We start from the raw sequence: 15008 nt of genomic DNA on the forward strand, positions 1-15008 counted from the left end.
TATACAGGTGCATTTCAATAAATTTGAATGTCGTGGAAAAGTTCATTTATTTCAGTAATTCAACTCAAATTGTAAAACTCGTGTATTAAATAAATTCAATGCACACAGACTGAAGTAGTTTAAGTCTTTGGTTCTTTTAATTGTGATGATTTTGGCTCACATTTAACAAAACCCCACCAATTCACTATCTCAACAAATTAGAATATGGTGACATGCCAATCAGCTAATCAACTCAAAACACCTGCAAAGGTTTCCTGAGCCTTCAAAATGGTCTCTCAGTTTAGTTCACTAGGCTACACAATCATGGGGAAGACTGCTGATCTGACAGTTGTCCAGAAGACAATCATTGACACCCTTCACAAGGAGGGTAAGCCACAAACATTCATTGCCAAAGAAGCTGGCTGTTCACAGAGTGCTGTATCCAAGCATGTTAACAGAAAGTTGAGTGAAAGGAAAAAGTGTGGAAGAAAAAGATGCACAACCAACCGAGAGAACCGCAGCCTTATGAGGATTGTCAAGCAAAATCGATTCAAGAATTTGGGTGAACTTCAGAAGGAATGGACTGAGGCTGGGGTCAAGGCATCAAGAGCCACCACACACAGACGTGTCAAGGAATATGGCTACAGTTGTCATATTCCTCTTGTTAAGCCACTCCTGAACCACAGACAACTTACCTGGGCTAAGGAAAAGAACAGGACTGTTGCCCAGTGGTCCAAAGTCCACTTTTCAGATGAAACCAAGGTCCTAGAGTCTGGAGGAAGGGTGGAGAAGCTCGTAGCCAAAGTTGCTTGAAGTCCAGTGTTAAGTTTCCACAGTCTGTGATGATTTGGGGTGCAATGTCATCTGCTGGTGTTGGTCCATTGTGTTTTTTCAAAACCAAAGTCACTGCACCCGTTTACCAAGAAATTTTGGAGCACTTCATGCTTCCTTCTGGCCAGCTTTTTGAAGATGCTGATTTCATTTTCCAGCAGGATTTGGCACCTGCCCACACTGCCAAAAGCACCAAAAGTTGGTGAAATGACCATGGTGTTGGTGTGCTTGACTGGCCAGCAAACTCACCAGACCTGAGCCCCATAGAGAATCTATGGGTTATTGTCAAGAGGAAAATGAGAAGCAAGAGACCAAAAAATGCAGATGAGCTGAAGGCCACTGTCAAAGAAACCTGGGCTTCCATACCACCTCAGCAGTGCCACAAACTGATCACCTCCATGCCACGCCGAATTGAGGCAGTAACTCAAGCAAAAGGAGCCCCTACCAAGTATTGAGTACATATACAGTAAATGAACATACTTTCCAGAAGGCCAACAATTCACTAAAAATGTTTTTTTTATTGGTCTTATGAAGTATTCTAATTTGTTGAGATTTAGCATCCTCAGCATGAGACACATTGCTAACTTGATCTACACCTATTATTACCATTAAACATATTTCATATATAAAAATACACATTTCTAGCATTATTTACTTGATGAAATCACCACAGACAAACAGCTTTGAAACAGACAACATGCTTGCTGTGTGCGCTACTTGTCCAATCATCAACGTCTTTAAACCTCAGGACACTAAAGTTGTCACCATGTTCAAGCACTGCTGTAGAGCACAGAAGCAAATGACCACACATTCTCACAGTATAAAGAGGTGACAGACAGAGAATGTGTGAAAAATCTATTTTAATCTAAACAGCCTTGTGATATTCCAAGAAAATGGTCACGCGTGACTTGAATTGCCTTTAAGTGAGCACTAAGTTGCGTTTCCATCTCTGACGTGAGCAGCGCGCAGGTACTGTAAACCTGATACTCAGCATCCAGAGTTCAAACAAACAGCCGATCATCATGAAGTGAAGGTTAATAGAGAACGTTTAAAGACTAACGCACTTACAGTGTTTGGAGAGGTGGCAGTTGTAAAGCTTTATGGAGGTTAATGGGTCAGTGGCACCATTTCTCTCTCCATCTTCCTTCCACTCACTCTTTCAGACAACCTTTCTTTGTTTTTAAATTTTGAACTTATTTTCCGTGCAAAGTTATAGATCACACAGGTCTTTGAGATTACCATTTGCTAGAAGAGCATGATTTAAAAATATGGATTAGATTGCCCACTATTTGCATTGCATTATGACTGGACCACTTGGCCACCTACCCAAGTATTTTCTGCATTCACTTTAACCTAAAAGAATCCATAATAGCAAACCACTTGATTTGCTACACAAAGCATCCTTAAAACAAGAATTTAAGAAAAAGAAAAGCCTTCAGAAAGAATTCCAACAATCTTCATGATGAATTACAACAATACAAACTTATTCACAATACAAACTAAATTCAGAAAAAGCTACATATCAGGGTAGACAGCAAAAGCACTACAGATTCCATAAAGCATTTCTGGTTGGGGCATTAGCAGGTAACAATGACTTTTCTAATTAGTGGATTACATCTCTTCAAGGTTACTGGCAATGTATTTTTTCAACCAGAACTTGACAATTACACACAAAAAAGCACCATTTCATCATTTTAGGTCCGTCTTAAAAAAATATATATATATTTTATAAATCAAATTATCTATAATGTAAATGTGGGTATTTTACTTTCAAGACTCTGACTGATGTGCTGTGCTCCTACATTTCCATTTGTGTTTTTTGATGACTTTTATATTCCTCGTAGAAAAATAGTGTCCCACTTTATATTAGGTTGCCTTAACTACTATGTAAATACATTTAAATTAATCATTTAATACAATGTACTTATTATTGCGAACATACATGTTTTTACATTGTACTTATATAGATATATATTTTTTTAAATACCTGCATGTAAATACGTCTGTAATTAACTTCTGTAATTACATTTATAATTACACTGTTGACCCATCACTTACACCTTAAACCACCCTTAAACCTACCCTAACCTTACCCGTATCCCACCTCAATAGCAGCAGAAGTGTTTTGCAATACAATATGACCACAATAAGTACATTGTACTTATTTTCTATGCAAGTACATAGTAGTTAAAGCCACCTAATATAAAGTTGGACCAAAAATAGTAATAATATGTGACTAAAATTTGTTTATGCCGTGAAGTCCTAAGAAGTTGCTACCAAGCTCACCTGACGTGAAGTGATGTCTGCTTTCCAACGGGACGGACACCAGGGAATCCACAATGTCTGACCTTCTCTGGAGGAGTTTGGAGATCATCTCAAATCCCTGAGGACCTAGAAACTCAAACAGCTAATAGTGAGAGAAGAGAGAAAGAGAGAGAGAGATGAGAAAAATAAGAGATTAGAAACAAAGGATGTGTGCAGATTTGCAAGAAGTTTACATAAAACAGCAACCAGAACAGATTCAGTATTACAAAAATTACATATGAAAAAAAAACAATTTGCAGCAAGGTGTTAACTTTTTTGAATTATGAATCACAGTTGTTGTCTTTGCAAAACACTTTAAAGAGAACACAAGAGAATTATAAGTCTTGCTGATAAAAACTGTTTTGGCAAATCAGTGGCCACTGTACTCCAAGTGGGCCATCTGAGACTGAAAAAACCTGAGTGGATCCAGTGGTGAATCATACAAGTTCAGTATGACTGTACTTATAATTTACTGTGAAATGTAGCATTATAACAGAACACATTTCATTTATCACGAGTACTGCAGTGTGTTGTGTTGTAGTGCAACTGATAAAAAACAGTGTTCAGTTACTTGTTTTGTGTGTCATTACTGTATGTGTTATGCATTACTTGGCTATTATTAGCTTATGCATATGGAGCAATTATTGTATCGTTACAAGGGCTGAACTTGTAGAAGATTTTCATTAATATAATACATAGAATTATGCCTATTTGTATCTATTATTATCTAATATAATACATAGAATTATGCTTATTTGTATCTACTATTATCTAGTTTGATTGTGTGAAGAAACTGTGTGTTAAGGGCTGCAGCGTGCCTAGAATAGAGTGAACAATTTAGGGTCACTCATATATGGAAAGAATCTGTTCAGGTCCTAGAAATGCATACATGACAGTGATTGATCATATTTCAAGAACTCATATATGGTAAAAGATAACTGTCCAAAAATACAACGGTGCATATATGGAATGCTGTGAAAACTTCAGGATGTATATATATGTGAGTTTGAGACAAGACTCAGTAGTGCTGTTCAAACATCTACTCTGCCTTTTGTTAACTTGTTAATAAAGGTCTATCTGAATTCAAAACCTCCTTAGTGCGATTTATTTTGAACAGGGAAAATCCACAACAAACTAAAGCTATACTGAAACTAACAACAAAAATGCCATTAAAATACAAAAACAAAAAAAAGAAAAAAAATACAATAACGTTGCAAGTCAGGCTTAACAAATAAACCGAACACTCTTCAATGTTGCCATTTGTAAAGAATACCAATACCTTTCATTAAAACTTTAAAAATTCAATCAAGTCGATCAAATAATATCTTAATATATTCTTTAGGACTGTAAAAATACTGTAAAGTCTTGGTAATTATCTTAATACACCTAAAGCTAAGCTACACACAAGTAGAGGCAAAGCTTTTAAAGATAGCAGGCAAGACGTGCTCAAGACTTCATGAAACTTAATGAGTTGAAAATCACCACAAAAGCTACAGTCTAGTCTCATGCATAAATCAGTTTTACATAAAGAATACAGCATATGGTGTTGAGCACTCATCTCTCAGGGGAACTGCAGTATGGAAGATACTGAAATGATGAGCTACAATTGTATGCTTTATTGTGAAACAATGACATTGACAATGCTAATTAAATGAATGAGAACAGTACTGGGGAAATGTGGTCCAATCGAATTATCATGCTGGACTTCTTCAATGATGAGAGCCATTACCGCTCTAAGAGCAGTTTTTAAAGGATAATACTGATCTGCAAATGTCTAATATAAGTGTGATTCTTTGGGATTTTTATTTTTTTATTTTTTTACCTAGTGCAGTTTTAGCTTACCATACATGACTTAATGAAGCAAATAGCCTAAGTAAAATAAATCAAAGAAAAAACATTTTGCCCCACACCTATCCACCCCTAGTGTGATGCAAATATTTAACCATCTCGTTCACAAAGCTTCACATTTTGATCCTTCATGTACTATAATGTACAGTAAAGTACATCCTATAAATACACGCATATACTGTACATTTAAATGTCATAGCGGCAATGGGACCCAAAAAGAAGACAGGACTAAAAGATCAGACTGGTTAGTTTTTTATTTATTTATTTTTTAATTTACTTATTGTTATTAACAGTTCATCCAAAAATTAAAATTTGTTGAAAATGTACTCACCCTCAGGCCCTCCAAGATCTAGATGAGTTTGTTTCTTCAAGGGAACAGGAGACATTTAACATTACATTACTTGCTCACCAGTGGATCCTCTGCAGTCCATAAATTAACATCTTGTGAAGTGAAAAGCTGCTTGTTTGTAAGAAACAAATCCATCAATAAGACATTTTTGACTTTAAAATGCTTCCAGGCTAAAACCAAGTTCCCTATTCATAATATTGATGGACTGGATTTGTGTGGGTTGCTAGTGGATTACTGTGATATTTTTATCAGCTGTTTGGACTCTCATTCTGACGGCACCCATTCACTGCAGAGCATCCATTGGGGAGCAAGTGATGGAATACTAAATTTCTCAAAATCTGTTCCCATGAAGAAGCAAACTCATCTACAACTTGGATGGCTTGAGGATGAGTACATTTACAGCTAATTTCCATTTGAGTGAACTATTCCTTTAAAATTATAATTATCATTATTGATTTTTTTTAAGAAGTACCTACAGTACACAGTGAAAGTAAAAAAGCAGTTTAACAACAGTGCAAACTATGAAGAGGCTCATAAAGAAGCATTGTTTCATTTTGAAATGTCATGGTGAAAAATTTGTGCCTGGTGTAAGTGAACCTTAATATTGCTGCATCCTTCATTCAACTGACTTCACGGTACTCCACATGCTGTGTAATCTAAAATCACTCTGCTCCCAAAATGATTTTAAAAGCCAAATAACAATAAAACGGTATGGGTGTGACTGTGTCACTGACATGACAGTAAAATCTTTTCAGCAGATCTTTTGTACAGATAGCACTCCTGCAGGGATGCAAAACAAAAGCTGAAAATGTGCTTTAAAAAAAAAGAGGGAGAAAAAGGCAAGCAGGCAACAAATGCACACTTCTATGCTGAAAGCACAAAGCGATTTCATTCCAGTAGATAGACACACATTTCCTGTACTCTCCAGAGACTATTACAAAATCTTTCCAAGTTTGTTTGTCTTTTTGTGCTTGTGTGGTGTACCGTTTACCGTTTTAAATGCCCCAGCAGATTCTTTTCCTTTAAATGCAGTTACACTCTAAAAAGTGCTGGGTTATTTTAGTAAACACATTTTTGAGTTAATTGTGCTGGGTCATAATTCTGGGTTGTTTGAGGTACTGTAAACACACAGTTGAGTTGTTTATGCTGGGTCAAATGGACTGCAAGGGGTTCTTTCACCACTGAACATTTTTTGGGTTATTTTGACCCAACCGGTTTGTTTATTTTTTCCTCTTCATCAAATTTTCTGGATTCTTCACTCGTCTCGTCGTCAGACGGTCACACAACTTGCAGCAAGCAGGATTAGGTAAATTAATATGATGATATGATTATTTACCTCTATTTTTAATAAGCTGTAAAGAGCACACTGATTTCACGGTTAATGTGATATTCTGTGAATGATTAAGTAGTCGTCTACATTTTTTTGTTGTTGTTGACAAAAAAGGCCTCAATCGCTTTATCGTTAAAGGTCCCATGACATGCTGCTTTTTGGATGCTTTTATATAGGCCTAAGTGGTCCCTAGTACTGTATCTGTAGTCTGTTTACCGAAACTCAGCCTTGGTGCAGAATTTCAGCCACTACGAGCCAGTCCCACAATGAGCTTTCCTTAGGACGTGCCATTTCTGTGTCTGTAGCTTTAAATGCTAATGAGGAGGAGAGAGGCGGGGCAAGGTGGAGGGTGGGTGTGTGGCCTTAACCAGCTTGCGCTACCATGCACTAATGTTGACAGTGGATGTATCACAATGGCTCGTAGACACACAGTCCTTCAAGCTTTTCAGTTTGACCCAGAATCTGATCCGGATGGATAAGCACCGGATGAAGAAGCTGCAACTCAGCGGCTACAGCAGGACGTCTCTGAATGGTCAGTTTAAAATATTGTGTCTGGATACGGTACTTTAGTCGGTTTGTTTATGTATGCTGTTACAGTTATTATCATGTAGCTAATGCTAGCAATAGGCTCAGATGAAGGAACTAAAAATATACTTTGGTGTTCATTTGTACATCCAAACACTGAGCAACTGCCATGCTTTGCTCGTTTGCAAGCCATGATGTCTCTCGCACAGTAGTAGCTCATTTTCTCATGGGCGGGCAAAGCAGAGAAAGGGGAGGTAACCTTTCCCCGTATGACGACATAAAGGGAAGATTCCAAATTGGGCCATCTGAGCTTTTATTTTCTCAAAGGCGAAGCAGGATACCCAGGGCTTGGTTTACACTTGTCGCCATTTCTAGCCACTGGGGGACCATAGGCAGGCTAGGGGAACTCATACTAATGTTAAAAAACCTCATAAAGTGAAATTTTCATGCCATGGGACCTTTAAATAAAAGTTATACAGTGGGGCAAAAAAAGTATTTAGTCAGCCACCAATTGTGCAAGTTCTCCCACTTAAAAAGATGAGAGAGGCCTGTAATTTTCATCATAGGTATACCTCAACTATGAGAGACAAAATTAGGGGGAAAAAATCCAGAAAGTCACATTGTGGGATTTTTAAAGAATTAATTGGTACATTCCTCTGTAAAATAAGTATTTGGTCACCTACAAACAAGCAAGATTTCTGGCTCTCACAGACCTGTAACTTCTTCTTTAAAAGGCTCCTCTGTCCTCCACTCGTTACCTGTATTAATGGCATCTGTTTGAACTCGTTATCAGTATAAAAGACACCTGTCCACAACCTCAAACAGTCCAACTCCAAACTCCACCATGGCCAAGACCAAAGAGCTGTCAAAGGACACCAGAAACAAAATTGTAGACCTGCACCAGGCTGGGAAGACTGAATCTGCAATAGGTAAGCAGCTTGGTGTGAAGAGATCAACTGTGGGAGCAATTATTAGAAAATGGAAGACATACAAGACCACTGATAATCTCCCTCGATCTGGGGCTCCACGCAAGATCTCACCCCGTGGGGTCAAAATGATCACAAGAACTGTGAGCAAAAATCCCAGAACCACACGGGGGGACCTAGTGAATGACCTGCAGAGAGCTGGGACCAAAGTAACAAAGGCTACCATCAGTAACACACTGCGCCACCAGGGACTCAAATCCTGCAGTGCCAGACGTGTCCCCCTGCTTAAGCCAGTACATGTCCGGGCCCGTCTGAAGTTTGCTAGAGAGCATTTGGATGATCCAGAAGAGGATTGGGAGAATGTCATATGGTCAGATGAAACCAAAATAGAACTTTTTGGAATAGAACTTGTCGTGTTTGGAGGAGAAAGAATGCTGAGTTGCATCCAAAGAACACCGTACCTACTGTGAAGCATGGGGGTGGAAACATCATGCTTTGGGGCTGTTTTTCTGCAAAGGGACCAGGAACGACTCATTCGTGTAAATGAAAGAATGAATGGGGCCATGTATTGTGAGATTTTGAGTGAAAAGATGAAACGTGGCTGGGTCTTTCAGCATGACAATGATCCCAAACACACCGCCCGGGCAACGAAGGAGTGGCTTCGTAAGAAGCATTTCAAGGTCCTGGAGTGGCCTAGCCAGTCTCCAGATCTCAACCCCATTGAAAATCTTTGGAGGGAGTTGAAAGTCCGTGTTGCCCAGCAACAGCCCCAAAACATTACTGCTCTAGAGGAGATCTGCATGGAGGAATGGGCCAAAATACCAGCAACAGTGCATGAAGACTTACGGAAAACGTTTGACCTCTGTCATTGCCAAAAAGGGTATATAACAAAGCATTGAGATGAAATTTTGTTATTGACCAAATACTTATTTTCCACCATAATTTGCAAATAAATTCTTTAAAAATCCTACAATATGATTTTCTGGATTTTTTTTTCTAATTTTGTCTGTCATAGTTGAGGTATACCCATGATGAAAATTACAGGCCTCTCTCATCTTTTTAAGTGGAAGAACTTGCACAATTGGTGGCTGACTAAATACTTTTTTGCCCCACTGTATGTGTGTGTGTGCATGTGCGTTCAAAGCTTTATATATATACTTATTTTAACGCCTCATGGAAAAGGTACAGGGGTGTATACAGGGGTAAGTTCAGTTAACTTACTGTCTGTGTAACGTTTCTGCATGGCTTTGTAATGTTTTGTCAGAATTAGATCATTTCGTACTAAAATTGATCTTTTAAGGTAATTTTTTTTTTTCACGTAAATGTCTGTGAGGTCCAACGAATCCAACAATAACTTCCATTTTCATGCTCTTTTTTCCTCAGGTAACGTTAGCTGCATTAGTTACCCTTAACGCTAAACCACGATATTACCGGTATGTAATATTATTCTTAAATATTGTTACTTAAATGTAATGTTATCTTAGCTACAGTATGTAAAGTTTGACTCTCATGGTGTATGAGGTCCTTTTAATCTTCCTCTATTTTAGTTTAATCCCCCCCCAATACAGTAAAACTGCACATTTTAGAGTGGCCTTTTATTGTGACCAGCCTAAGGCACACCTGTGCAATAATCATGTTGTCTAATCAGCATCTTGATATGCCACACCTGTGAGGTGGATGGAGTATCTCGGCAAAGGAGAAGTGCTCACTAACACAGATTTAGACACATTTGTGAACAATATTTGAGAGAAATAGGCCTTTTGTGTGCACAGAAAAAATCGTAGATCTTTGAGTTCAGCTCATGAAAAATGGGGGCAAAAACAAGTGTGTTGCGTTTCTAATTTTGTTCAGTGTATATATTGGGGGCTAAATACTCCATAATTTATGCCATGTTGGTTGGATGAAATTTAGGTAGACAACCAAGAAGTGCCAGTGCCAGCAGAAAGCAACCTAAATTAGTAACACAATAAATATTTAGTTTGAGCAACCTTTACCAGACCCAGTTCACAGGAAAACTCAGATGGTTTGGCTGATTTCCATAAAATACACTTAAACATTATTTATTTAAGTCAACTTAAATGTTACAACTTGTAAAAATGTAAGTTATGTTGTAAGTGTCGTGTAATTAACAGGCGGGGACCAACATGGTGATGCATTCCCGCACATTTTGTGCCTTGGTGACAAGACAACAACATCCTACACCTTTGCCATTGTTTCGGGGCATGCCATTGAAACGGACTTGTTGCTTGAGGCTGTTTATCTTTCTCAAGTCTTTTTTGTGCTTGATGTTAGCTACACTAACATCTTTCTTCCTGGGAATTTTTTCAGCATGCAGTATATCATATTGATGGACATGAGTCTTCATGTGTGAAGTATTTGGGGGCAACCGTTTTTTCTGGCCACTTGTAACGTTTTAATTTTTTGTCACATGTATTGTCTGTTGTAGGTCTCTTTGTTTGACTTACTTTTAATGGCACAATGTTTGGACTGATTCTCATGTGGCAATAATCAATTTTATAGTGTTATGATGCTGCAATGTTGACAAAGAATAGGAATCTACAGTACCTAGTTTACAAAGTTTTGTGTTTTAAAGAAACTGATCTACAAAAAACGTTGTTTTATTTGTGTCTGTAGGGGTTGGATGTAATGTGTAGCAGTAGCATCCATTCAAAAACTGTTTTAAAAAGAAATGTGAAAACTCATTAAATTGATATTTACAGTTGCATTTTTTGTGTTGTGTAATTGTATTACAGAAAAATAATAATTTTACATTCCTTTGTGATTGTTATTTATTATTATTGGTAATATTGGTAAATATAAAGGTAGCAAGGCAATGAGACAACAAATAACCCAATGTTTAGGTAATGTTTAACCCAGCAACACAGTTAACCTGACCCACTGGTTGGGTCAAATGGTTAAACCCAGCACTTGGGTCAAAACAACCCAGCGTGTGTTCTGTCCCATAGTTACCCAGCGGCTGGGTTAAGGTTGGGTTATTTTTTTAAACCAGCATTTTTAGAGTGTATATTGTTATTTTGCTCATTGTATTTTTTCTACCATCAGAGAATGTGTTATTTGTTCATGATTTCACAAAAACTCAAGAAATGTCAAGGTTACACTTCACACTAAATGTGTTTTGCTTAAAGAAAATAAAGCCTATTGTTGCACTCATTAAGATTTTGCTAGTGACAATTGCTAGTGTTTTTCCCCTAACTGTCAGTAAACAAATCTTATTTCTATTACTGTAATTTGATTATATAAAGTATATTTGTCAAGTAGGACTGTACATCATGATAGTTTTTTAAATCATAATTTAAATTTTTATGTAAAAACGTACATATATCATTGTGCCTAGACAGGATGGTTTGATTACTGCAATGACCGTGAATGCCATTAAAATAGACTTCATAAAGCACCCTGCGTCCCAATGTGCATACTATCCACCCTATCTGCCCTAAATAGTATTGAAAATGACTAATATCACATAGAATTTAGGATGGATAGCATGCACATTGGGATGCAGGCGCAGTCACTTGCCTCATTTCTGAATGAATCAGCAGTTTGAACGATACTGTTGAATGAAGGACTAAATGACTCACTCATTCAAACAGTCATTTGATGCCACCTACTGGTTTGTTTTCATATTTAAAACTATCATTGCATTTTTCCCAACATTTCTTATTTGTATGTTTAAAAATATTTAAAACATTAATCTTATAAAATTCTTTATGCATTCGAAAGTTTGCAGTTTAAATGCATTTATGGCTCCTCAGCTTCATCAAAAAGTCTGTGTAAATACATCTAATGCCACTTCAGATGCAGCTTCTGTGTTTGCTGCAGTGGAAAAGATGTTTCTTATTATTGTTCTAACTGAGTTAATTGAAACAATGTAAGAATTTGATGTGAAAATGACAATCGGTGCATCTCTATTATATAATCTATTCTTTTGAAATATCTAGCCAAGGATCTAGAATCTACCTAAATTCTGTTCAGTAAATTGGGTTGACAGTGGAGACTCAGAGAAACTCATAAATCCAGCCACACTCTCAATCTGTCAGATTAAACACATACTCTAAATAGGGATTAAAAAATAAATAAATCCCCGATTTTTTCACAAAAAATCCGATTTACGATTTAAATCGATTTTTTTCCCCCCCTACTTAAAATCAATCTGCAGATGACAAAGAAATTGTTCAAAACAAGTTTTAACTTTATTTTGTTTTGATTTTCCCTTCTGGGATTTGATATGGATTTCCCTCTTGGGGTTAAAGTGCAATCAGAAACAACAAGATTTGCAGATCATGAGAAAAACTGACAAACATCTAATCTTGTAAAATGTGTGGTAAATACTGCCGCTCCATAGTATAAACACGGACGTGCGATCGCGAATCTCGAAAGTTAAAGTGAAACTAAAAAGTGATCGTGCATTCAAAAGCAGTTGCATTGCATAATAGAGGCTCCCTGAATCCCGCAATTTTATATACAGTATGATGATCACTCAATGATAAAACTGCGAGGGAAAGAAATATAAATTTTCCTCCCATCTTGTATTTATTCTCCGCAGTGAGTCAATGTCATGGACGTAAGGGCAGAGCAAGTTTAAATATTGTTCTAGTCTATATTTCCATTTTGTAATCCCGCTGTTTTGGGTATTTAAAAAAAATATATATATTATATATATATATTTGTAATAGAGCGGACACTGACTGTTGATCATATATTTATAACCTCATTTGGCATGACGGCAGACGCTGAAAACACTGCGCGCTTCAGTATGTGTGTAGTAAACGAAACTGCGAGTCTGTGCATTTATTCATAACGAGACACGCAGGATTCATATTTAAATGGTATTTTTGCAGCTTAACATTTACAGATACTAGTTCATATCGCAATTTGATTTAAGTGTAATGACCTACTTTTGATTTATTCATCCAAACTTTGATAAATTCAATGACATTCCGCGTTATACAGTAAATTCTGTTTTTATAACTAGATTCCGCGATTCCGTCCGTGTTTTCCGCATCACGGAAATAACAAAGCCCTGATCGTACCGTGACACTCGCGTCCAGTGTGGACACGGTGTGCTTTTTTATTGGTTATAGCCCTGCTTGTTTTTTTTTATGTTTTTATGAAATCTCTGTATTGCTCATATCATCGTATTATCTACTGCCACGCGAGCCGCAAGAGTCTCATGAGCCGCGCAATGAGTAACACTGCTTTAAGGGATCCGCATTCCGCAGTGCGGGGGGAGGGCTGAGCCCAGAGTGGATCGTCGGCGGATGTTAAAGAGAAAACCGATTTTCATTCAAACAAATCGACGTAAACTACACATTCAAGTTAATTGATAAAATCAATTTATCGCCCAGCCCTAACTCTAAGCATCTGGATACTGTTTTGCATAATGCTGTCAAGCAAACATCAGTCCCTTTAAATTCTCTTAAGTAATTAGAATAATACGGATTTATACATTTAAAATGTGAACGTTAGCAACACAAACCATCCTAAAATCAACCTGTTAAACAAAAAGGTATTCAGGTAAGTTTTTCAGCTGTTATATTTTTTAAGCATTTCATCAATCTGCAATTTTCTCCTGGAAAAGCAATAGCCTTTAAATTAGCTTTATTATCTAATCTCCCCTACTTTTCGTTGTTCTAAATATATTTAAATCAGCTGCAAATGTCATGATTTATAAAGTACAAATGTGAAATATTAAAAGCTGATCTTCACACTGTCACTGTCAGGTTTAATGGTAGTGAATGGGCAGCCTTTTAACTTTTCTGTTGTTGACTTTGGAGTGACACGTGCAGAGAATAGTGTAGAGATGGGCACACAAAGGCCATCCCACATCTAAAGGTGTCAGTGGGATAGCTGGCTTCCAAATGTCAAGTACGTGAGGAACATTAGAACAGGATGTAACTCAGGTAATACAGTGCTCACTGTTGGCACAAGGGACCACCCCTATCATCCAAGATTACACATCAAAAACAGTCCATACTACCTGTATTCTGAGCCTACAGTTTGTAATACCACTAAAAGAAGGACTATGAAGGCATTTATAGTCACCAAAAAAACAAAAACAAAAAAAGTGGTTCTAGTACTTTTTCATGTCATTTTAATGTTTCATCATGACACCATGTACTGTAAATACAATATCACAGTCTACCAAATCAGTCATAATAGTCATGTAATCCACCAAAAACATTGTATAGTTTCTATAGGTTTCTTGATTTGTTTTATGTTTTCATGCCACTAAACACACTGTGGTGAACACAGACCAGCACAAGTGCTTGTACCAGCAGAACCTTAATGCAGTCTGGGTCATCGTGTTTTATTATTTTACCCTACATAGATTTATATGGAACAATGTCACACAACCTGTCCAAGTTGGCTTAGTTTGGTCGATTAGAATCTAATGAATACAATTTCAAATTTTTTCTGTAAAGATTAGAGCTGTCAAAGTTTAACACCACACTTTTTATGGTGGAATACTGGGAGAAATCTTTTCAGTTTGACATTATAACTAGTTCATTCTTTTCTGTGTGATTTCCAACAATGTATCAAAATATTTGGTGCAGATAAGAACTAATTGGAGTCACAGCCAAGCGTTCGTGTTCACACAATCACAAAAAAAACCCTAGCACTTTCTCAAAAACAAAGAAGTCATTATTTTGTATTTATTTTTATTATATTATTTTAATTTTTTTAAAGACTCTTACATTCACCATATTCTTATGTTTATGATAATATACACTGGTGGTCAAAAGTTTGGAATAATTAAAATATAATGAAAAAAAGTCTCATATCAAAAATGGCAGACAGCATACTGAGTGAGCTGAGGCCAGAAATATGCTAATACGGGATAGTCTGTCATCGGTCATGGGAAAATTAGTGAATAGATTTTTATCACTGTACACTG

The 15008-nt window shown here is 37.0% G+C and overlaps 1 protein-coding gene across 2 annotated transcripts in view; it reads right to left on the reverse strand.

Annotated features, from left to right (window-relative positions):
- Positions 1-15008, reverse strand: part of ascc3 (activating signal cointegrator 1 complex subunit 3) — a 236095-nt gene that overhangs the window by 206114 nt on the left and 14973 nt on the right. For both annotated transcript variants that reach the window (XM_058745784.1, XM_058745783.1), the window contains exon 5: positions 3097-3217. In XM_058745784.1, coding sequence (XP_058601767.1) covers positions 3097-3217 — 121 coding nt within the window. The remainder of the gene's footprint in view (positions 1-3096; positions 3218-15008) is intronic.

Source organism: Onychostoma macrolepis, chromosome 16 (assembly GCF_012432095.1).
Source record: "Onychostoma macrolepis isolate SWU-2019 chromosome 16, ASM1243209v1, whole genome shotgun sequence".
In the NCBI taxonomy this organism is placed as follows: domain Eukaryota; kingdom Metazoa; phylum Chordata; class Actinopteri; order Cypriniformes; family Cyprinidae; genus Onychostoma; species Onychostoma macrolepis.